Source organism: Peromyscus leucopus, chromosome 3 (assembly GCF_004664715.2).
Source record: "Peromyscus leucopus breed LL Stock chromosome 3, UCI_PerLeu_2.1, whole genome shotgun sequence".
In the NCBI taxonomy this organism is placed as follows: domain Eukaryota; kingdom Metazoa; phylum Chordata; class Mammalia; order Rodentia; family Cricetidae; genus Peromyscus; species Peromyscus leucopus.
In genome coordinates this window covers 25337624-25362422 of record NC_051065.1, presented here as the reverse complement: position 1 = coordinate 25362422, position 24799 = coordinate 25337624, and the positions used below count along the sequence as shown (strand labels likewise).

Here is a 24799-nt window from a genome sequence, read left to right as displayed (position 1 = left end):
CGAGTTGTGTCTTAAGAGCTAATGATCATCAAGAAGCACATTTACTGAGATTATAGTCTATATCTATATCTATATTCCCAGAACATACTTATTTTTAAGTATTTTTATTTCTTGCAGCTTTGCCCAGGTTGTTTTGCAAAGGCAGTAGCAGTCCACAGCTGTGCCAAAGATAAATTTCCCCACATCTTCACTAGCGGTGGTAGTTTCCTTTATAAATGTTTGCTCCCGGATTGATACATTATGCTCATTACTACTGTGATTTCCAGTTGTCTAGTACCAGGATGAGCTTTTCTCAGCACTTACTCCTTATTCAGACTTTCTTCTCTATCCACGGGCGCCTCCTATCTGCTCGTTTTCCCAATTTGCTTCTGTGCTTCTCTCGTTTGTAAAAGCACATTTTCTATCCCAGCAAACAGCTCTCTGCTGTATGCCTAACAGATAGATAAGGAAAAAGGAACCTGAACTCTCGATCATGTCTTTCTCCTCCGCCTGCGGTTCTCTACGCCCGCCCACGGCAGCAGCGCTCTGGTTTCAGTCGTGCTGGGGCCACCTTCCCAGCTCTTGCCATGTCCTCTGGGTACAACTATTGTATTTCTGAAAGTTGATTTTTTTTTTTCTCGAGACAGGGTTTCTCTGTGTAGCTTTGGAGCCTCTCCTGGAACTCGCTACAGAGATCTGCCCGCCTCTGCCTCCTAATGCTGGGATTAAAGGCGTGCGCCACCACCATACCACAGGCTGAAAGCTGATTTTTTTTTTAAACAGATTTATTTTAAAAGGCAAGTTTACATCGCTGCCCTATATATTATAACTACTAAATAAAATGATTATGAAAATAAGAGAGGTTCATCTGTATGCTACCTAAAACACCCCACATATTGGGCAACTGCCTTAGAGCATATCAGCAGTTCCCAGCCAAGTCAAGGGCAGGATTGGGGTTTTCAGACCCTGAGCGTCACTGCGTGCTGTGCTGTGTACCTACCATCCTGAGAGACATGAGAGTGGAGATTCATTTACATCGGAGGCGTGCTCTCCAGAACGTCCAATTATTTATATGCTACAGACGATGGAAATTAAAACCTCGTCCTTTTATCAAAAATCAACAGCATAACGGAAAAAGCAATAGGCTTCAGGGGCAGGGGGCAGCGTGGGGGGCGGCGGAGAAAGAGACTGTCATTAAGTCCAGTGGACAAAACCTCCTGTGGAGCCCAGGGCTTGAGACTAGTGCGCACCAGGAGAGCGGTCGCAGCATTCTCATTCTAGCCTGAACATTCTAAGGTTCTGCTAATTATGCTGGCGTGCAAGGGTCAGAACAGGAGGGCCTAGGGCCCAGGGCTGGGCGGGGTCCCTGAGCAGGATCATCCTGCCTAGTCCAGTGCCTGGAGGGCTAGAGGAGCCATGTGCTGGTGGAGGGTGTGGGGCCAGATCCTCCTGCCGGTGTTCCTCTCGCTAGCTCTCATCCAGATGTTTATCAGCTTCTCCGACCATAAATTCACTAAAACCCACCATCGCTGGAACCTGAAGTTAAAAACAAAACACGTTGAAACGGGTGAGTGACCTGTGACACCACACAGGATGCTATGGCAGTGCCCCATTGGCTTCAGGGACATCCGGACTGGCTCAATCGTCCATCTCAAGATTTGCTATTTGGTGGTGATGGTGGGAAGACATTTTTAAAGGTTCTTGGTGAGGAAATCTAGTTAAAATTGGACCCCTTTTGTTTCCACTGCTTCAGTTGTATTGATGAGAACTGGAGGTAGAAACTGGCTACGCAGTTTAGTATAAAAAGACCCCAAAGAAAAGTGACCAGCTTCGGCTTCTTGGCGGCTCCCTCATTGCCGGGGCCAGAGACGCCAGAGATGCCAGGCTTTCAAACCTGCTCTGGCTCTTAAATGATTTTAGGGTTACCTCTTCAGAGGGAGCCATGTTAGAGTAGCGGGGAAGTTGGACTAAGATAAAACTCCTTCTGGTCAAAAGACCGGATTTTCTAGCTTGAGTGGAGGCCTAGCATTCCATCTGAGGAGGTCAACTGCCAGGCCAAAGGGCCAACCCTTGGAAGCCAAGCTGGAGAGACAGGTGGATTACCTGGGCCTTTCCTGAGGGGATGTGTTCTCCACTTCCAGAATACCTGCCCCTAGGACAGTAGCGCACCCAGCTGCCACCGTGAGTCCGACCACTTACCTGACTTTGTCTTTCTTTTCTCTTTTCTAAGCATGCTTTCTCTAACACGTTGGGCTTCTCCAACATTTTGGGTCCCCTTCTCACCATGAGGCTATTTATCCTCCATGTATCTGACCTCCACGCCAGCTCACACAGCATGGCTTTGCTCATGCTTTTCTCCATTGCCCTCTTTTTAAAAATAGCTACTGAGTTTTACAGCTTGCCTTCCCTGGGTTTTGTTTTGCTGTTTCCTTTTCCTTTTAAATATGAATAAAACAGTTCTTGAGCCTAAGCAAATTCTTTGCAAATGCTACTGAAGAAGGCAAATGTAGTAATATTAATATTAAATAAGAGAGATTTCAAGTTAAAAATCAAGCAGAGGAGCTGGTGGTATTTTATGTTTACATTCAGTACAATAAACCACGATGACATATTAATGAACTTTTATTTACCTAGAATATATTTTTAAATTGATACAGTAAAAGATATGTTTTTTAAAACGGATATCAGATAGATTGCATGTTTATATGAGGAATCAACAGGTCAAGCACAACGTTGGAAGAGAGAATTTTTTCCAGCAGAAGCAGGGGCAGTTAGTGTATTAAGGAAAGATGCACTTAGAGCCCAAAACAGCTGGTGTGTTTACAGCAACTAGCACACACTCTGGGGGTCATCAGCATAGTGTGGAATTTTCTAAAATTGCTCTTCCATTGCGGTTCTGTGCACAACTCCGTGTGCTTCATGTCCCCTTAGCTTCCTAAGTCCCCATGCACAACTCCGTGTGCTTCATGTCTCCTTAGCTTCTTAAGTTCCCATGCAGGGGACTGTGTTTTAGTGTTGGGATGAACTAGACACTCTAGAGGGCCACCTCTGCCACTCTGGTGGCCTTGGTCTCTGGGGTGGGAGGTAAGGACGAGGGTTAGTGGGAAGCTCTCCTGGCCTTCAGTTTTGACAAAGTTGTTCTTTTCATATGCTAATTTTGCAGCCTTTGCAAAGGCCTTCTGGATCTCATCGTCTGCCCCATTCCCTTGCCTCAAATCATGCCTCAGAGCTGTCATCTCAAAAATCCTTTGGGGGAGCTGAAAAATGATGACTTGCCTTTTATAACCACTTCTATATACACTATACATGATCCCTGCCTATGAAGGCCATAACTGTTAATCCCAAAGATGTGAGGAGAAAGATCACTGACTCAAATCATCATGGCCAAATTAATTAAAGCAAGCAATTAATTAAAGCAAGCTGCCTCCCTCTAAGGTGGAGTTCAAGAGGTCAGGATTGGTTGGACACGAGGAAGACAAGGTTTTTATAGCTCAGGGGTAGGGGATTTCCAAATGGAGCATTTGGTGGACACACAGATAGGGTTATAGAAGCAGAATGTAAGAATAACAAGTTAGTCATAACAACTCCCTGAATCAAAGACATGGTTGCAAGGTGGTCATAACAACTGGTGGACATAATAACCATTTGAAACAAAGGTGTGGTTGCCATTTCCTGGAACAGGCAGCACAGACGATTCATAGTTAAGGTTACAGGTGGCACATAGTCCAGTCTTAGAGAAACAGAGATTTAATCATACGTACGAAAGAACCCTATTTGTCTTTACTATAAGATGGCTTTTAAGACTAGGATGGAGGCAGGCTGGTTCATCATAGCAGCCTCTCAGCCCTGTATATCTAGTGGTTGGCTGGAATCCCTGTATCCCAAAAAACTTAGCCTGGAACTGCTGTGCTCTAGTAGCACAAAACATTTTCTGTAAGCATTTGTCAGGTTCCTTGGATTGCTGTTGGCAGGTCGGGAGCTATCCGGTGTTATAGTACAGTTGTCCTCATTTTAGCTTCCAAGTTTGGGAGTAAGATCCCTTATAGTGTTATAAAAACAGGAATGGGGAAAATAGAAAAGAGTTCTATGAAGGAATTCAATCTTGGAATATTAAGTGGATGTAGCTAGGAGTTTTCCTGTGTCCCAGCCTGCCGGTGGTCAGGACAAATCTCTCTTACCTGCCAGTTCCACAGCTGCTCGGACCCAAGTAAACACACAGAAGCTTATGTTATTTACAAACTGTACGGCCCTTAGTTCAGGCTTATTACTGACTAGCTCTTACATTTAAATTAATCCATAATTCTTATTTATGTTTAGCCACGTGGCTTGGTACCTTTTCTCAGTTCTGTCTTTACATCTTGCTTCCTCTGTGTCTGGCTGGCAACTCTTGACTCTTCCCATAATCCCCTTCTCTCCTTGTCCTGCCTATACTTCCTGCCTGGCTACTGGCCAATCAGCATTTTATTTATTAACAAATCAGAACAGCACATTCACGGCATACAGAACAATATCCACAGCAACAACATGAGGTTGTAAATGATACTCTTTATTGAAGAAAAAGTTTGTCTTTGAAGTTCACAAGTCTAAGCAAGCAGCCTTGTCTTCAAGATCTCAGGAGAGAGAGCAGGGGAATTATTATAGAATTGTTAGAACTCCTTGAGTTCTTTCAGTCTGGAAGGGAAAGGCCTTTGGGGTCAACAGACAACAGAAGGCATTTATAGTTCAGATAAGGCTCCCCTATCAGCATTGTGACAACGGCTGTAGCTCATAAGCATACTAGACACTCACATGTTCCAGAGCAGCTGCCGAAATGAGCTACACATCTTGGAATGTCTCTTAGCTTCTGAGTAAGGATATCAAGGTTTCATGGTCTTAGTAGCTAGGAATTTAGTGACTAGAATTTTGTTTATCTTTTTTTCTCTTAGCTGTCCTTGAAAAGAATTTCTCCCCTAAGTAACTTTATTTGTAATCTATTTACTATAATAGCAACAAAAAGGAAATTTGTGGTAATTTGAATGTAATTAGTCTCCATAAGCTCATAGGGAGTGGCACTGTTAGGAGGTGTGGCTTTATTGGAATAGGTGTGGCCTTGTTAGAGGAAGTATGTCACTGTCAGGGAGGGCCTTGAGGTCTCATATATGCTCAAGATGCTGCCCAGTGAGATACACCATTTCCTATTGCAAAATGTAAGACTGTCAGCTATTTCTCCAGCACCATGTCTGCCTACATGCCACTGTGCCCCATCATGATGATAACAGACTGAACCTCTGATCTGTAAGCCACACCAATGAAATGTTTTCCTTCGTAAGATTTGCTGTGGTCATGGTGTCTCTTCACAGCAATAGAAACCCTAAAAGAAGTTAGTTATATTGATGTCAGATGTCTCTAGACATTGTAATTATATCCCTTATAGAAGAAGATGTGATTTGCTGGGTCAGCAACATTCTGGATGTTGTAGAGAGAAGTGACCAGCAATATTCCACAAAAACTAGGAAAGAGTGATGTTCCAGAAGTCATGAAAAATGTGATTGCATGGAAGGAAATAAACACAGGAAACAAATATAAAGCCAGGCTGGGGCTTGGAAGATGGTGCAGTGAAGAAAGCTCCTGACCCCCAAGCATGAAGGCCAGGGTCATATGCCCAGAAACCATGTAAAGCCAGATGTAACACACATCTGTCATCCCCATCTGTGGCAAGAGGGAAGACAGACATATTAATTCCAGGAAGCTCGTGACCAGTTAACTTGGCATATGCAATGGTAAACAAGAGACTTGCTTCAAAATAAGGCAGAATGTGAGAACCAACACTGGAGGCTGTCCTCTGAGAACCACACATGTCCTTGGTGTATGTGAACCTGCACACACACACACACACACACACACACACACACACACACACACTTAGAAATGCAAACACAAATTGATGGGTGTACCATAAAATGCTCATCCACACTCATCAAAAACGTCCAGGTCATGACAAGGACAAACATTAAGCCCTGTTGCAGATAGAGGACACAAGATGGTGGAAGGCAATATGGAATCCCGTAAGACCTTGAAGCACAAATAATACATTAGGATAAAAAGACAGTGAAATTCTGGGAAAATCTGGAGTTTAGTTCAAAATAATACATTAATTTTGGTTTCTTAGTTTTTGAAGCTTATTTAGTTTTATTTATCGCTATTGTGGGTATAGTGTGTAACTACAGGTCGACTCCTGCACAGTGCACCGTGGAGTCAGAGAACAGCTCTGTGCAGACAGCTCTCTCCTTCCGCCTTCACGTGGCCTTGAACTCAGGCACTCGGGCTCACAAGGCACGCGCCTTTACTCACTGAGCCCAGCTTGCTGGCCCCAGCTTCTTTGTGTGATCTTTGTGTGGCATATTAACTATATGGCAATATTGACAACAGTGGCCAGGTCATTCCTCCTGAAATAAGCCAAGAGAGCAGCATCTTGGACATTCTTGAAGCCATAGAATTTTTTCTATTTGCTTTACCTTTCATTGTCTTAGTGTTCCTGCAGGAGTTTTAACATTCTCCAGGGGCAGGAAAAGAACCAATGATCAATAGGATTTAATTTGAAAGCTGAACTGTAAGGTTTTTTTTTCCCCCAGCCAGGTGAGCTCTGTATCTAATTAATCTGAAATTAAATAAACCTATGAATTCTACCACAATATAATAGGTAGAATGACTTACTATTCCTGTATCATAAAATATGAACATCAGATATAAACTCTTTTTTTTTTCAGAAGCCATTAGAGTAAAAACATGAGCCATCAAAATGAAGTTTTTGAATTTGAACTCACAGTTTTCATTCTAGAACTTTCAAATATTAGTGATACTATTACACTATCACTTTTCTACAAAAAAAATCTCCATCTGGGAGGAGTTTTTTAAGTTTTGTGGCAAAAAGAGGACGAAGAATTGCAGGTTTCTTTTTTAAATAAAGGATTAATGAATTAGCCAGGAATGTCTTTGTAAAACTGTTCTGACATCAAAGGAGTTACTAAACTATTTTTAAAGTGTGGCATATTAACTATATGGCAATATTGACAATTTGCTTACTTTGATCATCTTTTGGAAGTTGTTTTTTAAGAGCTGCCTAATCAACATTGGATAATACCATCTCATGTTTTTCCAGAAACTAGAGGAAATGAGTTGGGGATTAAATTGTAATGATGGAGTGTCTTAGTCACTGCTCTATTGCTGTGAAGAGACAGCATAACCAAGTAAACTTATAGAAGAAAGCATTTAGTTAGGGGACTTGCTGACAGTCTCAGAGGGTGAGTCTATGACCATCATGGTGGGGAGCATGGCAGCAGGCAGGCATGGCAGGAGCCATAGCTGAGGCTGTATCAGCAGCTGATCTACAAGCAGGAGGCACATTGGGCCTGGTTGTTAGGATACAGCACACAGGAGGCCTTGGTAGGTTGGGCCAAGGTGCCTGGTGCATGAGGGAGACATGCCATGCAGATGTGGCTGCAGGCTGCAGTGTGGACCAGTGAAAAGTTATGCCATGCAGACATGGCATCCATGTGCAAAGTTTACTGGGGGAAGGGAGAAGGGAAGGGAGGGAAGGGAGAGAGGGAGAGAGAGAAGGTGCACACCTTGTGGGAATAAAGAGAAAGAGTGGGGGAGGAGGGGGAAGAGGAGTTTTCTCTTAAAGTGGGCTTTATATAAGATGACATCAGGGCACTGGGCAGGCCAGGTTTTTATCTGTTTATTGGCCAGGATTCCAAGAAGTGGGTCTGAATGCTAACATTCTTCCCTTTTTGATTATAAAAAGGTAAGTTATGGATAGCAAATGGGGGGGGGGGGATGAGGGAGCCAAATTCTTGAGACTGCTTCCTGCTGAGTTGGGATGAAGCCTGGTAGAGGTCACACACAGTGGGAGGTGTGAAGGAAGAAGCTTTCAGTTAGCTGTCATTGTGGAGTCCTCTGGTCTGTTCCCTGAGGGAGCTGAGAAGGCAGGTGGCTAGGAGAAAAAAATAGATTGTTACCATCGGCCCCATGAGTGGGGCTAGCCATAAGAAGAGTGATAACTGCCAGAAAGAATGGAACAGGGAAGTGTCCTGGTTCAACAGAAGAGGCAAGGGTGAATGAGTGAGACACGAGAGCAGATATGTCCTTTAGTCTGGAGTGGTGGCATCAGCAGTGAGGCTCCAGGAGCTTAGGGGAATGGTACACCAAATCAGGAGCACGAGAGCTGTTTCTCTGGAGGTGGAAATGCATCCACCCTGTAAAGGTGTCAGTAAGAGTTAAGAGATATGGAGCCTTTTTATGAGCAGGAATGTGGGTGAAATCAACCTGCCAGTATTCACCTGGTTGGCATCCCCTGAGCTGGTGCAGGGGCTGGCTATCAGGAGGACCCCCTGTGGGTTGACCTTGGTCCAGGCAGGAGGGGTAAAACTGCAAAGTATGTTTGAAAATGGGTGGGATCAAAATGGGCTCTGGAGACTGTTTTCATCAGACCAGATTTTTTTTTATTTTATTTTTCCCTATCTATCTATCTATCTATCTATCTATTTATTATCAGCTTGATACAGTATAAATTCTTATCCTAATAGTGAAATGTTTCACTGAGGCTTGCCCAGTGATTGAGTAAAACCAAAACTTATTCTAAGCCACAGTCATCCTAGGGTCCCCCCTGCTGTGTAGCCTCCCTGGTTCTGTGGGTTGCAGTCTGATTGTTCTTTGCTTTATATCTAGAGTCCACTTATGAGAGAGTACTGGTGAGTGGTGCTGGCATAACTGATGCCAACATGTAAAAGATTGCAAACAGAGCCATATCTGTCACCACGCACAAAACTCAGGTCCAAGTGGATCAAAGACCTCAACATAAATCCAGCTACACTGAACTTGATAGAAGAGAAAGAAGGAAGTACTCTTGAATGCATTGGCACAGGAGATCACTTCCTAAATATAACACCAGGTTTCTTGATACAGTAGCAGAACTTTCCACAGGAACCTGCAGGTGTCTGTAAGAGAGCTGGAACAGACTTACATCTTGGTGTCATAGCAAAAGGCTATGGCTTTGGGTTAAATGGCATGAACATTTTTAGAAGACAACCAGAGAAAATTTAAAACTCTGAACCTTTGAAGTTTCATCTGAAACCCGTTAATCCTGGACTATGAAGCCTGTGAACGAGGCACATCTGTCTGTATTTTTCATAGGAAACTTATTAATGAGCTATCAAGGTGCTTGTCACCGTGGTGGTGTTGGGGGGCAGCTGTAAGATTGGCAAATCCTGGTCTTCAAACACCATCAGATCTCAGAAGGATGAGTAAGTGAACAGCTGAGACAGCTTTCCAGCTATGTAGGCCATCCCAGGTTTCTCAAAAATGGGAAGGAGGGGTCTCATCTACCCCTGTGACTTGAGGAAGAGGTTAAACCAGTAGGTAGCTCCCGAGTCCAGTAGACGGTCAATGGACTTACCCTCTAGCTGCAGCATCACCCCAGGTTTGGAGAGGGAGTGGGAGTCACCAAGTCTAGGGACCATCAGTCCTCTGCCAGGCTTAGGAATTCAAAGGCCTGGAGAGTCAAATGCCAGCGTTGGTGAGGCTGGACCTCTGTGGCATGGCACAGAAGACGAGCCCACACAGGGCATTCTGATCTCCAGAGTCCAGGCTGTCAGCAGACAGGGCATGGGCTTTGTGGGCGGCTGCGGGTCAGGGCAACAACATGACCAGTGGCCCCGGGCTGCATTTGATGCAGGCTCCTGGCAGAGTTGACTTGGGCTGAGCTTGGGAGGGTTGGGGTCTCATGGTCGACTTCCCTTGTCCCCTGGGGTGGTGGTGGTGGTGGTGGCCTCAGGGCAGCTGCCAAGGTGTGGGCTTGGAGCATAGCTTTCCATTGCAGCTGGGCCCATTGGGAAGGCTCAGCTGTCTCTTTTCAGGTGTTAAAAAAGCTATTTTCACCAATTCCTGTATGGGGATTGGGGACCCTCCTAAGCCCCTTTAAAGCTTACTAATATGTAAGTAAAAGTGAGAAGATTCGGCATAAATTGGTCTTTGTTAGCCTGAATAGACCTTAGATAAGGAGAGACATTTTTGTAGTTTTGTCATGGTTATGAATCTCAATATAAAACACCTGACATGCAGGTGTGTAGCTAGAGTTTTCCTGCCTTGCCCACAGTCAGGACAAATCTTTGTCACTCGCCAGTCCCACAGCCGCTCAGACCCAATCAAGTAAACACAGAGACTTATATTGCTTACAAACTGTATGGCTGTGGCAGGCTTCTTGCTAACTGTTCTTTTTTTGTTTGTTTGTTTGTTTTTGTTTTTCGAGACAGGGTTTCACGATGTAGCTTTGCGCCTTTCCTGGAACACACTTGGTAGCCCAAGCTGGCCTCGAACTCACAGAGATCCGCCTGCCTCTGCCTCCCAAGTGCTGGGATTAAAGGCGTGTGCCACCACCGCCCGGCACTAACTGTTCTTATAGCTTAAATTAATGCATTTCCATAAATCTATACCTTGCCACATGGCTCATGGCTTACTGGCATCTTCACATGGTGCTTGTCATGGCAGCAGCTGGCAGTGTCTCTTCCGCCTTCCTGTTCTTTCTTTTCTCCTCTCTGTTAGTCCTGCCTATACTTCCTGCCTAGCCACTGGCCAATCAGTGTTTTATTTATTGACCAATCAGAGCAATTTGACATACAGACCATCCCACAGCACAGGTGGTCTCAGGCTACCCCTGTAAAAGAGGCAAGATCATTAAGGGCGTGCTGTCTTGCCCATAGGGAAATGTACGCTGGCTGGCTGAGCCTGAGAGCCCTGGAGGGAGGGAGAGACTAGGTCTCCTGGCCCTGCCCACAGGAGCACCGGGGAGCCAGCCTTCAAGGCTTGAGTCCTGGCCCCATAAAACAATGCACGGTGTGTGGAAGAACTTTCCTGGGGTGGTGGGGACAAGGCTGACCTCCCCCCTCTACTCCCCACCTCCTGCAGAGATGGCCTGAGCCATCCCATCTTTGAGACAAGGACAGGAAGTGACTTTCCGCTGCCCTTAATAAAGATGGCACCTGACCACGTGGTCATTTTTTTTTTTTCAATCCTAGCAAAGATGGCTGTCAGACATGTGGCTGATTAAAAATGTTGGCATTCCAAAATGGAATCATATTATATCTGCTACCGCTTGGGCTTGGGAGCCAGGGGGGCCTGGGAACCCCCACCGCACCCCCACACGCCTGAGGATCCCCACCTCCATTGCACCGGCTCCAGGCCCACCTATCATCCTGGGGTGGGGCTCAGGGCTGCATACCACCTGCCATCAGGAGAACCCTGGCTGGCATGCCCCCTCTCCCCACCCCCATGGGCTCCCACACCAAGCCGGGCATTCCTGGGGCCCCAGCCCTCAGCCTCAGCCCACCCCTTCCCTAGTAGGCAGTTGCAGGAAAGTGTGATAAGGCCAAGATTGCAGGTGGAACAGGCAGACAAGGTCCTGGCAACAGAGTTGAGAGGGAGAGAGAGAGAGAGAGAGAGAGAGAGAGAGAGAGAGAGAGAGAGAGAGAGAGAGAGAGAAGAGAAGAGAAGAGAGGGAGGGGAGGGGAGGGAGGGAGAGAGAGAGAGAAGAGGAGAGGAGAGGAGAGGGAGAGGGGAGAGAGGAGAGGGGAGAGGGAGGAGAGGGAGGAGGCTGGAGATGAAATTACAGACGAGGAGAGGGATACGGCAGACAGTTTTAAAGGGTGCACATGCTGTGGAAAGGGACCTGGGTGATAGGTGATGATGTCACTGCTTTGGCAGAGACTGGAGGAGCATGAGGATGTGGGCTAGAGCTGGAATAGGAGAGAGAGGTGCTTTCTCCACAAGTGAGGTAGAAGGGCCAACAGACTGACCTCCAGTGCCCCAGAGGGTCAGCGATATCCAATGACAGCACAGGATAGCCAGTGTATGATCACCCAAAGGCTGTGGGTGGCAGTGGGGGTGGGTGGGTACTGAGTAGGCACGAGTTGTCCCATAGGAACAAGGGACTGAGGGCAGAGCCTAGGGGAGACTGGAGAAACCAAGATGAATCCTCACTTGTGGGAAATGGCCAGAAGGGGAAAGCACCAGGAGGGCCTCTGACAGTCACATAGCACCAATGTTTTGATATGGCATGCATTCAGGAGCTCTTGGCGGCTTGGGCCAAGGTGCCCTGGTGGGTGAGGGAGACATACCATGCAGATACAGTGGTGGGCTGTGGCATGGAGCAATGGAAAGTTACACCATGAAGATGTGGCATCCACGTAGAAATTTTATTAGGGGAGGGAGGGAGGGAGGGAGGGAGAGCACACCTCATGGAAATAGAAAGTCGGGGGAGGAGTTTTTATCTTAAAGTGGGCTTTACATAAGATGATGTCAGGATGCTGGACAGACCAGGGTATTATTTGTTTATTGGCCAGGATTCCAAGAAGTGGGTCTGAAAGCTAACACTGATGTGGGCTTCTAAACCTCAAAGCCACACCTACTCCAGCAAAGCCACCCCTCCTAATCCTTCCTAAACAGTTCCACCAACTAGGGACCAAGCATTCAAATACATGGGCCGACAGGGCTGTTATTATTCACACCACCACATGAGAAACTATCTAGGTGTGTGTAAATAAAAAACAAAATGTTTGAATATGAATGAATATAGCTTGAAACAGGAATACATTGAGCAATAAATTGGCTTTGGTTTTAATTTTTATGCTTTTTATTTTCTTGTAGAATGTGCTCAAAAGCAAACTTGTCCATTGTGTACCCAAGACAAGAGAGTAAGTTAATTTTCTTATGAATAAATTGTCCTGGGAATGTTATAAACTCACACATTTACAGTTGTCATCTGAAAGATGTGCTAAGTTTTGTTTCCTACACTTTTATAGCAGAAATGAATAATGACAGCTATGAAGATATGTCCCTTTACTGTAAACCATTCTTTATGGGTCTAGAATAAATAATGGAAATACTTTAGTACAAACATGTACTTCCATATGGAAAATTATACAACAAAAAGAAAATAAGCTTTATTGGAGAAATTATTTTGGCCACTATACGTAGTTAAAAGGATATTTATTTAATGGCGTAACTCACAAATGGCGGGGCGAGGGGAGATGGTGGAAATGGCGGAGATGGTGGAAATCGGAGCTAGCACTCCCCTGCCTCTTTCGCTGGTCTGGGGCTAAGCTAGGGAATTGAGATCGGACTAGCTGCTCCCTTTTTCGGGAATGGAACCATGTAGGTGTTCCCTGGTTATATGGAACTTTGCAGGCGGGTTTAGGTACCCGCCAGCTAGGGAGGAGAGGGCGGGAGCCGCCCAGGCCTTTGGAGTTTGCCCCACGTTGGGCGCCAGATATTGGAGAAATTATTTTGGCCACTCCACGTAGTTAAAAGGATATTTATTTAATGGCGTAACTCACAAATTAAGTAATGGGTAGGTCGCAGGGTCTGGGGAAGGTGTATTGCAATCCAGCAGTGTTCTCCGGAGCTCTGCACAGTCCACCTTTCACCGTTTAGCATCCCGGCACCGAGAGAGCGCACAGAGAGAGCGCTGGCCCATCCAGCTCTCGGGTCCCCAGGCGCCTCCCCTCGCCCCCCCTCGTAGGCGTGACAGTTGCCAGAGTCTCAATGGGGGTTGGAACTTCCAGATCCAAGCTAGAATGGCTACCCACTACAAAGCTTTTGCTTGAAAAAGGAAATCACACCAAAATGTTGGAAGAATTTTGTAAGCAAAGGAAAGAGATAGCTTTTGAAATATGGCAATATTTTCATTTCTAATCTCTAAAGACTAGAAAGAATGACACATGATCCTTAACCTCAGTGTAACTAAGATCCCCTTCTCTGATGATTAAATGTCTTTTATTATAGCTTTTTACTTCCAACTTTGAAGAAAGTAACAAACAAACAAACAAAAAACCCCAACAGTGATGGAACAGTTATCAGTTTGTACACAGCTGTGCAGCAACACTTGAACAACCACTCAGGCCTGACCTTTCTTAGAGAACTGACCACATCACAGACAAGGGACACAATCTGGTGACGGTCTCTGTCAAAGTGATCTGGACAAGTGTTACCTGCTTCTGCTCTTCTTCCAGGTCACTCTTGTGTTTTAATGAAGAGAATTCTCCACTCAGTTCCCACCATCTTACCCACTTTCCTCAAACAGCACTGGCTCAGACGCACACTGTCTAGGTGTCCTCTCTTCCTCAACTCTGATAGCAGGGATCACACCACACCCTGAGCCCTGAAACACCCGTGGTGCCCATTGTTTCCTCTTCCTGGCACTCTACCTATGCATATGCCTCAATGAGGTAAGACTACCTGCCCTCCCACTCAGTCCTTTAATCCCCTCAGTTTCCTTCAGGTGATTGCCACCCACAACAGGCTCCCTTCCTTCTTGTGAATTCGAATGCTATTCACCTGAATTCATTCCCCCACCTTTTTGTTGTTAATTGTTTTGCAATGCAAAATTTCAAACATATAAAAGTAGAGGAAACGTACCTGGGGACTATGGCATGAACTCCTTGTCCTTCCTATTTAGGAAGCTGAGGTGAGGAGATTGCTTGAGTACAGGAGTTGAAGGCCAGCCTAGGAAACTGAAAAAGAATTCCATCTTTAAAAAATAACATAGGAGCTAGTATAATAAAACTGTACACTACTAAGGATCATCTTGGGTAACTTTGTCTCATGAATGTCTCCTTTCCAAGTAGATTATTTTGAAGTCAATAATCATATGGATATATTATATTTGTAAATAGTGACCCTGTATATATGTCTTCAATAAAGACTTTAAAGTACTGCATCTATAATCACACCTAAAAATTAACAACTAATTATCCAGTTAATTTTTTGTTTCATGTTTATTTTTGTTTAAATCAGATTCACATAGTGTAATTGGTTGATACATACCTTAAGCCTCTTTGGGTCTATACATTCTTTTTCCATTCTCTTTCTTTTATTGCAATGTGTTTGTTACAGAATAGATTATTGTCCTGATGAGCTTCTTATAGGCTGGATTTTGCCAGTCACATCCACATTACTAAAATGGCTTTATCATGTTGTTTCCCTTCTCCTGTTGTTATAAGGTTAGTTACTAGACATAAAGAGCCGATCAGTTTCTACAGGGACTTTTGGCAACAATGTCTCATGCTGAAGACTCATTAGAAGGCTGATAAGACTGTGGTCTAGCCTTTGGTGATGTTAGCAGTAAATGATGTTTTCTTATATCCATTGTATCCTTAGGGGCTGCAAAAACTACATTAACATACTTGCCATCCTGTTTGATGCCGCTTACATTGCCCAGCTCTGATTGGTCCTCTGATCTTCATATGCTTCAGTGCTATGTGTTCTTAGCCGGCTACTGCACAAGCCCATTGCATTAATGCCCATTGTATAGCTCATTGGCACAGCTACTGAGGCCATCTGATCCCAAGTGCTACTTATTGTTTGCTCTTTTGGATTGCAGCATTTCCTAAGAATGGCCATAGTAATAATTCAGAACATTGTAACCACCCTTAAAATGCCCATATTATCCATACCCCTTCAATCTCAAAAGGTGACTTGATCTTTTGATTTTATAGATAAAAACAGAGACTTTGGGTATTAACTTCACACACTAAATTATAGAATGGCTGTCATTTTTATTCAGAATTACATATCCTTATAGTTTTTCCTTAAAAGATTAATACCTCCTGCAGTTCTGCCATACTTCTTTTGGACTTATGCCTATGCATCTTTAAATTTTCTTTCATAAGATATATATTTTTTATTGTCATATTTCCTCTGTTCTCAGTTCCCTAAGGACAGAGTCAGTGTTTTATTCACCTCTGTGTCAATACACCTCACACATTTCCCAGCACACATTTCCAGTTATTGAATGGAAAGCATTCAATAACTATTGAGTTAACTCTTGAGCTATTAGAAGAGGCTTAAATTACATTCAATACACTCTCTAATGTAACAAGGTACAGAATTTTATCTTAAAACATTTCTACACATAAACCATTATGACATGTCTGAAGATATGTGTATTTGAGGATAATGTGAAAACGATTCCCACTATCTCATAGGAATTAGTAAAAGGATGCATGGTCAATGTAGAATTAGAGTGTTGTGTTCTGAATAAAGATTCTGTGTCCTCCTAATAACTGGAAGGACTGAATTTCACTGACAGATTTTATTGTTTTCCACACTGGTACAAAGACCTGGTTTTTAGGTGGCAATTACAAAAGCAACCAAGAATATTTGTGTTCTCCTTGGAGTCACACAGGATAACCATATGTTTGGCATGTCTTGGAATGTCCTACTTTATGTTCATTGTTTCACTTATCTCAAGAAAATTGTCACACCAGCACCTAATTTCCCCCAAACATTATAGCTTGAGTTCATATCGTGTATGTTCTTAAGTGAAAGAGAATATTTAGATTCTGTCTGAATATTTTCCTTGTAGTCTGATAGCAAAGACCAGCCATCCTAGAATTAGGAAATATTCTTGCCCAAATCAAATCCATAAAGAGAACCTTATTCAAAACCTCACCCTCAACTCACTACTCATAAACACAGCATACGGAAAAGAAAAGGCTGGGGCCAGGAGCTGGCGAGGTGGGTAAAGTACCTGTCATGGAGCACGAGGAGCCGAGTTAGGAGCCTTAGGACCCATGAATAAACCCAAGCATGGTGGCGTGCTTTATAATCCCACAGCTGCCGAAGACAAGACAGGCGAATCCCTGGAGTTCTCTGGCCAGTTGGCCTAGTCAAACTGGCCAACCTGGAGCCTGTGAGAGACCCTGCATCAAAAGTAAGAGGGATACCTCCTGAGGAATGACACCTAAAGTGGGATTCCTGGCCTTCACATGCATGCACACACTCATCCTTTGAGCACACATACACACATACACACTCACATACACATACACACTCATGCACTCACACATATACACACTCACATACACATACTCACACACATACACACTCACACACATACACACACATATACACTCACATACACCCTCACATACACACACAATACACACACACACACACACACACACACACACACTCATACACTCACACACCACCAAAATGTTGATATATTTGTTCCATTAAAAGTAAAACTTCAAAAACCATGCCAACTAAAACAGGTTAAGCATCTTTGCCGGTCTTTTGTTGCCATTTAGAGTTTTAAGTATCACTGTTGATTCTTTGAAATGGTATTCTCAATCTTGATGTCACAATGATGAGATTGTCATAAGTAAGTTTTGTTCTTGACTAATGAGAGTGATAAGGCTGAATTTTGCAGTGGATTAAAAAAAATAACTCAGAGTGAATTATAGGTTGTCTCTGCAATCAAGTCTTTTTCATTCATTGCATCCTGATATGGATTATAGTTCGGGACAGAAAGGAATGACATTACAGAAAGCTAAAGGGGACTTGTAAATCTCTCATGGTCTAACTTATGTGTTGACTAGTTCACAAGGAAAGGCCATTATCATATGATTATCAAATGCATTTATAAATGCTGTAACTTGCACTGTACCATGAGATCCATTTTAATACTCATTTCTTCTGATAGTGAACACATTCAAAAGTGTGTAGGGCATATGTAATAGGAGATTATGGGTTCAAATCCAAATATGGCATTGAACATATATGTATCACCCATGTAAAGTTCTCCAATTGTAAACAAACAAGCAGTAATATGGATCATTTTCCATGGCAAGTATTACCGACACCTTACATGCTCTTGGCATGACCCTTCTTGTGGAAGATGCTTTTCTTTGAGGTGTTTAAGGCCATCTGTTAGGCCTTATGTTTTCTCTTTCCTTCTGAACTATGTCAGTGTTTTCCCTCTTAAACTTTCTTTTAGAACCTATCTTTATTTCAAGGTGCATCTCCTTGACTTGCCTCTATCCATACGTCGGACTCAGAAACAGAGCCAGTGAGATGGCCCAAATGCTTACTGCACTGCCTGATGGCCCGAGGTTGATCCCTAGGACCCACAACATGGAAGGAGAGAGCTGATTCCTGTAAGCTGACTTCTGACTTCCACATGCACACCATGGCTGTGTACACATGTGCTCACAAACAATGTGAGGAAATAAATGCATCTTTTAAAACTTTGTAAATATACACACACCTTTAAAGACCCAGACCTGTTATCATTTCTTTGACTCTTAGAGGGCAATCTGTTTCTCTGCATCATCTTCTTCCTTTCTAGTTCAGATAAAATAGGAAAAAAATCCAAAACTTTTTTTTCTTTCTAGCAGGCAATGTACATATTTTCCTCCTGCTTGGCACACGGTGTCAAGTCATCTTTAGCAAACTGACTTGAAGGTTACAAAGCCTCTGCATAACCAAATGCCATGGCATTTCAAACCAGTCACTTGTTCTTCCAGACACCAGCTCACTCTTTGGTGATCCTGCCTTTCTCCAGGGTCCTCTTCATCTATCACCTCTGCTTCCCTTACCAATTCCTCATTTCATGATCCTAGATGAGGACATTTTTAAATCAATAGACTCCTCTGTTTTTGTAACATAAAGTATTTTAAAATTTGCTTTCATTTAAGATGTTTTCATGCAACATATTTTGATCATATTCTTTCCTTCCCTCAACTCCTCACAGATCCTCTCCCCTTCCTACCCAACTTAATGTTCTCTCTCTCTTAAAAAACAAAAAAGACCCCACCCAAACAAAGCAAAACAAACAAAAAGCACACATTAAAAAAAGCTAAAGGAACAAAAATAAAACATCAAGTCCATTTTTTGTTGGCCAGCTATTCCTGAGCCTGTGAGGACTATCCTTGAATATGATTGATATACTCATTGAAGAATATATTCAATTGAAGAAAACTGATTCCTCCCTCTCTCAGCATATATCAATTGCAAATAGCTTCTTAGTTAGGGGACTTGGTGCTGACTTGCCCTTCTTCGCACTAGAATTTTCTCTGGTTTGGACTTGTGCAAGTCTTGTGCATGCTGTCACACTCTGAGTGCACGTGTGCATCAGCCTCGGTGCAGCTGGAAAACACGGTCTCCTTGGTGTCACCCAGCACCTTACACCCTTCCTGCTTCCTCTTCTGCACAGACCTCTGAGCCTTAAGGGGAGGGGTATGATAAATACATCCCATTCAGGACTGACCACTCCAACGTTCTCCACCCTCTACACATCGTCCAGCTGGGAGTCTCAGTGTTGATTGCCATCTACTGCAAGGAGAATACTGATATGCTGCATGCTCATCCTGTGTGCTCTTACCTGCAGTCATGGCTTCTACGGGAAACCCTTACACCCACCAGATCTCTAGTAGTCATGCTTACAGTTGCTTGATTGACATTTCCTTTTTGGTATTTGTTTTAATCACTTCAAACTTAAAATACCTTTCACTAAATTTATCATTTTGTCTTTTCCGAAGAAGCCTTATTTATTCCTGGCATCATTTTTCAAGAATTCTAATTTTAAAAGTCTTTGACTCCAGCTAGGCAGTGGTAGCACATGCCTTTAATCCTAGCACTCGGGAGGCAGAGCCAGGCAGAACTCTGTGAGTTCGAGGCCAGCCTGGTCTACAGAGTGAGATCCAGGACAGGGACCAAAACTACACAGAGAAACCCTGTCTCGAAAAAACAAAACAAAACAAAACCAAAACCAAAACAACAACAACAACAATAACAACAACAAAAAACTTTGACTCCTTTGCCTTCCAGAAAACACGTCTATTCTTTTCTTTCCAATGAGGCAATCCTAGACATCTTATACTGGTGCTCTAACCCCACGTCCCTACTCCTGTCTCTCCAGTCCCTTCTCAAGCCTTAATCATTATAATTGGATTTTTAAAAAAATCAAGTCACCTTTTAATTCCAAACCAATTCCATCTCTATTGTTAAATAAAACAATACATAAACTCTTTAGTTGGACAGTCACAGCCCATCACAATCCAAGAGACATCTGTCTTTCTGAATGGCTTTACAAAGACCTATCAGGACAGGTTTTCACCTTGCCACCATGGTACTTGTGTCAGTGTTCTTCAGTGTCTCCTGCATCTCTCCCCTTCCCTATCTACATTCACTTGTTCCTCAAGACCTTTGCTACACATTGCTTGAAAAAAATCTAGTCTGGTAATTCTGGAAGGGAGGGAATACTTTCTCTTGTTAAAACTATTGCATTTAAAATATTGATCATTTTGAAATTATAAAATTCTTCCATTCAGAGATGTAAATTTGTTTATGTCTAAAGTGTGCACATTGTGCCTTCCAAGAAGCAGAAACGATGCTCTGTTCATCTGTGTAACATCTGCTGGACCTGCCATCTGTCTTATAAACTTTCTTTTGTTCTCTGCATCCTAACACCCATTGTCTGTTTGTCTGGTACCATGATATTACATCCTTTTAAGTACAATAGTAACAACCCACTGGTCATCATTATGTATCTCTCCCTTTCCTGTATTTTTTCATTTTAATGACATTTCCATATGAAATATCTGCATAAAGTTGTTACAATAGGTTCTACTGCCAAATGAATATTCCAGTTTTCCTGTGGAGCAATAGTAACCACTGCTCTAAAGCCTTTAGTTGGATTCTCAGTTGTCACATACTTGAGGCTGAGGTTGTAAAGCTCTCATAGTTACATGGTTCACCCTCCTTAGCTACAAGGAAAATTCCATGTAATTTGTTTTAAATTATACATTACCAATTTAGGGATGCTCAATATATTATACTGTTACTCTGGGCAATGAATATGAAGTTCTGCGCTTTGAAGACTTTTTGGACATAGTTACAGTAGTTAAGGTATCAAATCTTTTTTGTGGTTAAGTGGTAGAAACTCATTTCAAACTAATTTAATACGAGGGGGAATTCACTCCTTTCCAAAATTGAGTGGGCATGGCTTGATGCTCAGCTGAATCTCAGAGGATGTTACACTCTCATTTTTCCCCTTCTGTCTCCAGCCCCAAAACCAGTATATTGACACCATTTTCTCCCACAGTATGTGGATATTCTCCAAACAACAAAGGAAAAGGATCACTGCATATCTCTCCCAATGTCTATAACTCCAAAGAATGTTCTAATTGCTCCTATTTAGGTGAAACCAGCACTGTAGACTGGCCAGAGGGATGAGCCACCTTGAGTGCCACTGCCTGGGTCAAATGACCGCCCTATTTGTAAGAAAGGAGAAGAGAAGAGCTGACTGACAGTTTTAGAGCCACCTAGCACTGGCTGAAGATACCCACAAGGACAGAGGCTATAATTATCAGAAGAAGTGGAAACACACGATGGGCAAACATTCAAGAAATCAAACTGCTTCCCTCTGCCACATTTCAGCCGCTGCCTGTTTAGGACACACATTACATTTTATGTCTCTTCATATTTTAAAAAAAATGCTTCAGGCAAAATAATGCTATCAGTCCTCACTAAAAATGATATTTAATCACAGTCACTGTGAGCTCTGTTCCCAGCTCTGAGTCTAGAGTCTCACACAGAAATGAACAAATCCTGTATTTGGATATGACTCCTCATGTTCCATGTCATCAAGTCAGCTACACAATCAAGAAAACAACTCCCCAGAATCCACTAATCAATAGAAAAGAAAAATCAAGATAACAATAGTGAAAATGCCTATTCAGAAAAGATAGTAGTTAGTGGTATTGTAACAGAGTCTATACTGTGCTCTCATCCTGAGTTTCCCAGGCCAAGCATGAGTTATTTGGCCACCAGATATCTGGACATCCAGGACAGGCATCCTAAAGACCTCCGTTTTTCAGAGAGCGGGGGGGGGGGGGCATAGGAGAAAATATCTTCTTTGAGGAGTGAGATACTTTAGGAGCTCCCCTGTGGACCTGTCATGATTACTGGGTCCTGTTAATCAGCAAGCACTTGAATAACAAGTTCATCTCTGCTAGGTTTACATTTATTCTGGCAATTTTTCTCAAAACTCTGTCATATGCCATGAGCTTGACTCTTCAGAGCTCTGAGAACTAATAGCTAAGGTTAGCTGTAGGACCTTGCCTTTGTAGGTCCAGTCTTTAAGCCACAGCCTAAGGTAACAGGTTTGTTGACCTAAGTGACATCAATCTTAGATTTTCTTTAACAGCTTGACTTGACCTTTGATCTTGACAAGTATGGAACAAAAGCTGGTCTGTGATTCTTTACATTGAGTGAATCATTAACTGTATTAGTTTTGAGATTCTGCATCAAGGAGTAATGTGAGTCTATCTAGGCTTCGTCTCCCATAGTGGTTTACAAGTTCAGAATTGGGCTGCCATCTTTAATAGCTGTATGATCCTATTATAAAGGTCACTGGCCTGTTCTGTGCTTTATTATCCCCACCTGTATAGTGGCTAGCTTACAGGGCTGTCATGAGAATGAAATGAATTCATTCATGTGAAAGACTTAGAACAATGCCTGTTACAGGCTGAACCCAGTGTGGCAGCCATGGCAGTGTGGCAGTCTGGACATTTTACAGAAAGATTTATATTTATTTTATGTGATTGAGTGTTTGCTCACATGTATGTATGTGTACCACGTGCTTGCCCAGAGCCCTCATAGGCCTGAAGAGGAAGTTAGATTCCCTAGAACTGGAGTTACAGGTGGTTGTAAGCCAGCTGATTTGGGTACTGGGAACTGAAACCCAGATCTTCTGAAAGAGTAGCAAGTCCTCTTAATGGCTGAACAAACTCTCCAGCTCCACTCTTGACAGGTTCTGATCTTTTCCCACACAGTAGTTCTCGTCATTGTGCTTTCTGTACCTTATGTGGACAAGGGGTTTGAGTTCAGTCTTCTTATTTCCACGTGACTGTCTGATCACCAGAAGGTGTAGGGAACTGCACAAGGCTGACCAACAGCACCACCAGTACCATCCGTAACAGAGACAGGCTTCCCCAAAAGAAACAGTAGACGCCACAGAAAAGGGACTTGAGGAAGATATTAGAGGTATTTTCACTACCTCATGCAGCTTTCAACACTGCTTCCTGGCGCAAGTTTTGGGTTGAATCCTCCAAATGCAGCATCTACGAAAGGGCTTTAAGTGTGTGTGACATCTGTGTGACTGAGTTGTAGCAAAAACTCCATGACAAAATGAAGGATTCCAAGGATCCCAAGATAAGGGACAAGAACCAGGAAAAGATGAGGGTTGGCCCATGGGTCATCTGTGGTTAAAACCAAAACCCAAACCCAAAACACATAGCAGAGTTGTCCTTTAACTAAAAGCAAAGACGTTCACTGGGTCACTGCTTGAAATTCCGTGTTAGTCAGGTACTGACCCATGAGCATAGGAATCTCAAGGGCAAGGTGGTCGGTCCCCAAGGGTAGACATTCCCAAAGGGAACTCGTGAACCCATGGCAGCCAATATTCACTGCTGCTATGGTTTGAGAGCGCAGTTCTGGTAAAAAGGCTCTTCCCAGGTCACCAATGGCTTCTTCTAATCCCAATAACAGTGTCGAGAATGGCTGGTATTTTTGAATATGTACTATACTAGCTCTAAAAGCTTCCTGTAGGTGTTCTTTTGACACTGCTTTTATTTTCTCTTTCACTTACAGTGTATTTGGTGCCGAGAAGAAAAGCTTTGCAAAAAGTACTGTTTTCCGTATTCTGACTGTAAATTCAATTCCATATTCTGGGCAAACTGCAGAGGTGAGTTGTTCTCATTTAAATTTTTGTGATTTCATTTCGGTGAACTTGCAAGTAGGAGAAATGTGCTACATTTAAAGGACTTGAAATGATTACATTGTTTTACTAAAATTCTCTAGTCCAGGGCGGCTCTTCAGTGTGCACGCTGGTCTAAGCTCATTGGTTGTTCCAGGTGGAATTGACTCAAATTGAGTCAGGTAGAACCCTTGCCGTAATACGCGGCAGTTTAGGTTTCATTTGTAAAAGTCTCTGTTGTGTAACGTTCATAACCTGGTTAAGGGATGTTTGTGTTCTGATGTTGTAGAAACTTTTGACTGTGTGTGTGTGTGTGTGTGTGTGTGTGTGTGTGTGTGTGTGTGTCTGTGTCTGTGTGTGTATGTATGTATGTATATATGTACATGTTAGTACTGAAATACAGATGTTCTGAACCCAGTGGTGTTACTCTAACATATTTCCCCAGTGAGTGTAGTCTATATTGAAAATTACCATTAAGAATGATGACTCCTTAAAACAGCAAATATCATTTACCAAAAAGAATGTTTATATTTGTAAAGTCAAATTTGGACATGTTATATGGTAGTTAGTTACCAAGGCAGAAAAAAACTGTACTAATATTTTTCAGTGAAATTTCCAGAAAGCTAAAACAAGTGATTTTCCAAGTGAACCTTACTCTTGTAAGAAAATTCCACCAGCCAGGTGGTGCATGCCTTTAATCCCAGTACTCGGGAAGCAGAGCCAGGTGGATCTCTGTGAGTTTGAGGCCAGCCTGGGCTACAGAGCGAGATCCAGGACAGGCACCAAAACCACACAGAGAAACCCTGTCTCGAAAACAAACAAACAAACAAACAAAAAAACAACAAAAAGGAAAATCCCATCTATCAACCAGTTATCTGGTTTTCTTCTTAATTGAAGTGAAAATATATAATTCTGTCTTAATCTGTTTGTTTCAGGCTCTATAGATCTTTTAAATCATCTGTATTTGTATCTTATAAAGAAAAATACTTTGCATTCAATATGAACAGAAATGCTGATCTATTTTGTGTTTTCCCTTTTAGTTCATTTCATTATATTCAGGCTAATAAGTGATATAGTCTGAAGAAGGGGAAAGTTCATCAGAGTAGAAGTCTGCTTTCCAAACAGGCATGGGCTGTCTCTGATGACAAAAGGCTGGCGTTTATACCACAAACCACCCACTATTGTCTCCAGGCCCCTTCACAGAAAGGGCAGTCTGAGGCATCTACTGTCTTACTTGTGGAGAAA

The 24799-nt window shown here is 43.0% G+C and overlaps 1 protein-coding gene across 1 annotated transcript in view; it reads left to right on the top strand.

Annotated features, from left to right (window-relative positions):
* Window positions 1-1303: 1303 nt before the first annotated feature.
* Pttg1ip2 (PTTG1IP family member 2) overlaps window positions 1304-24799 on the top strand; it is a 42897-nt gene continuing 19401 nt past the window's right edge. The window contains exons 1-3 of the mRNA XM_037203424.1: window positions 1304-1546; window positions 12658-12704; window positions 23449-23542. Of these exons, the coding sequence (XP_037059319.1) occupies window positions 1396-1546; window positions 12658-12704; window positions 23449-23542 (292 nt within the window). The 5' untranslated portion in view covers window positions 1304-1395. The remainder of the gene's footprint in view (window positions 1547-12657; window positions 12705-23448; window positions 23543-24799) is intronic.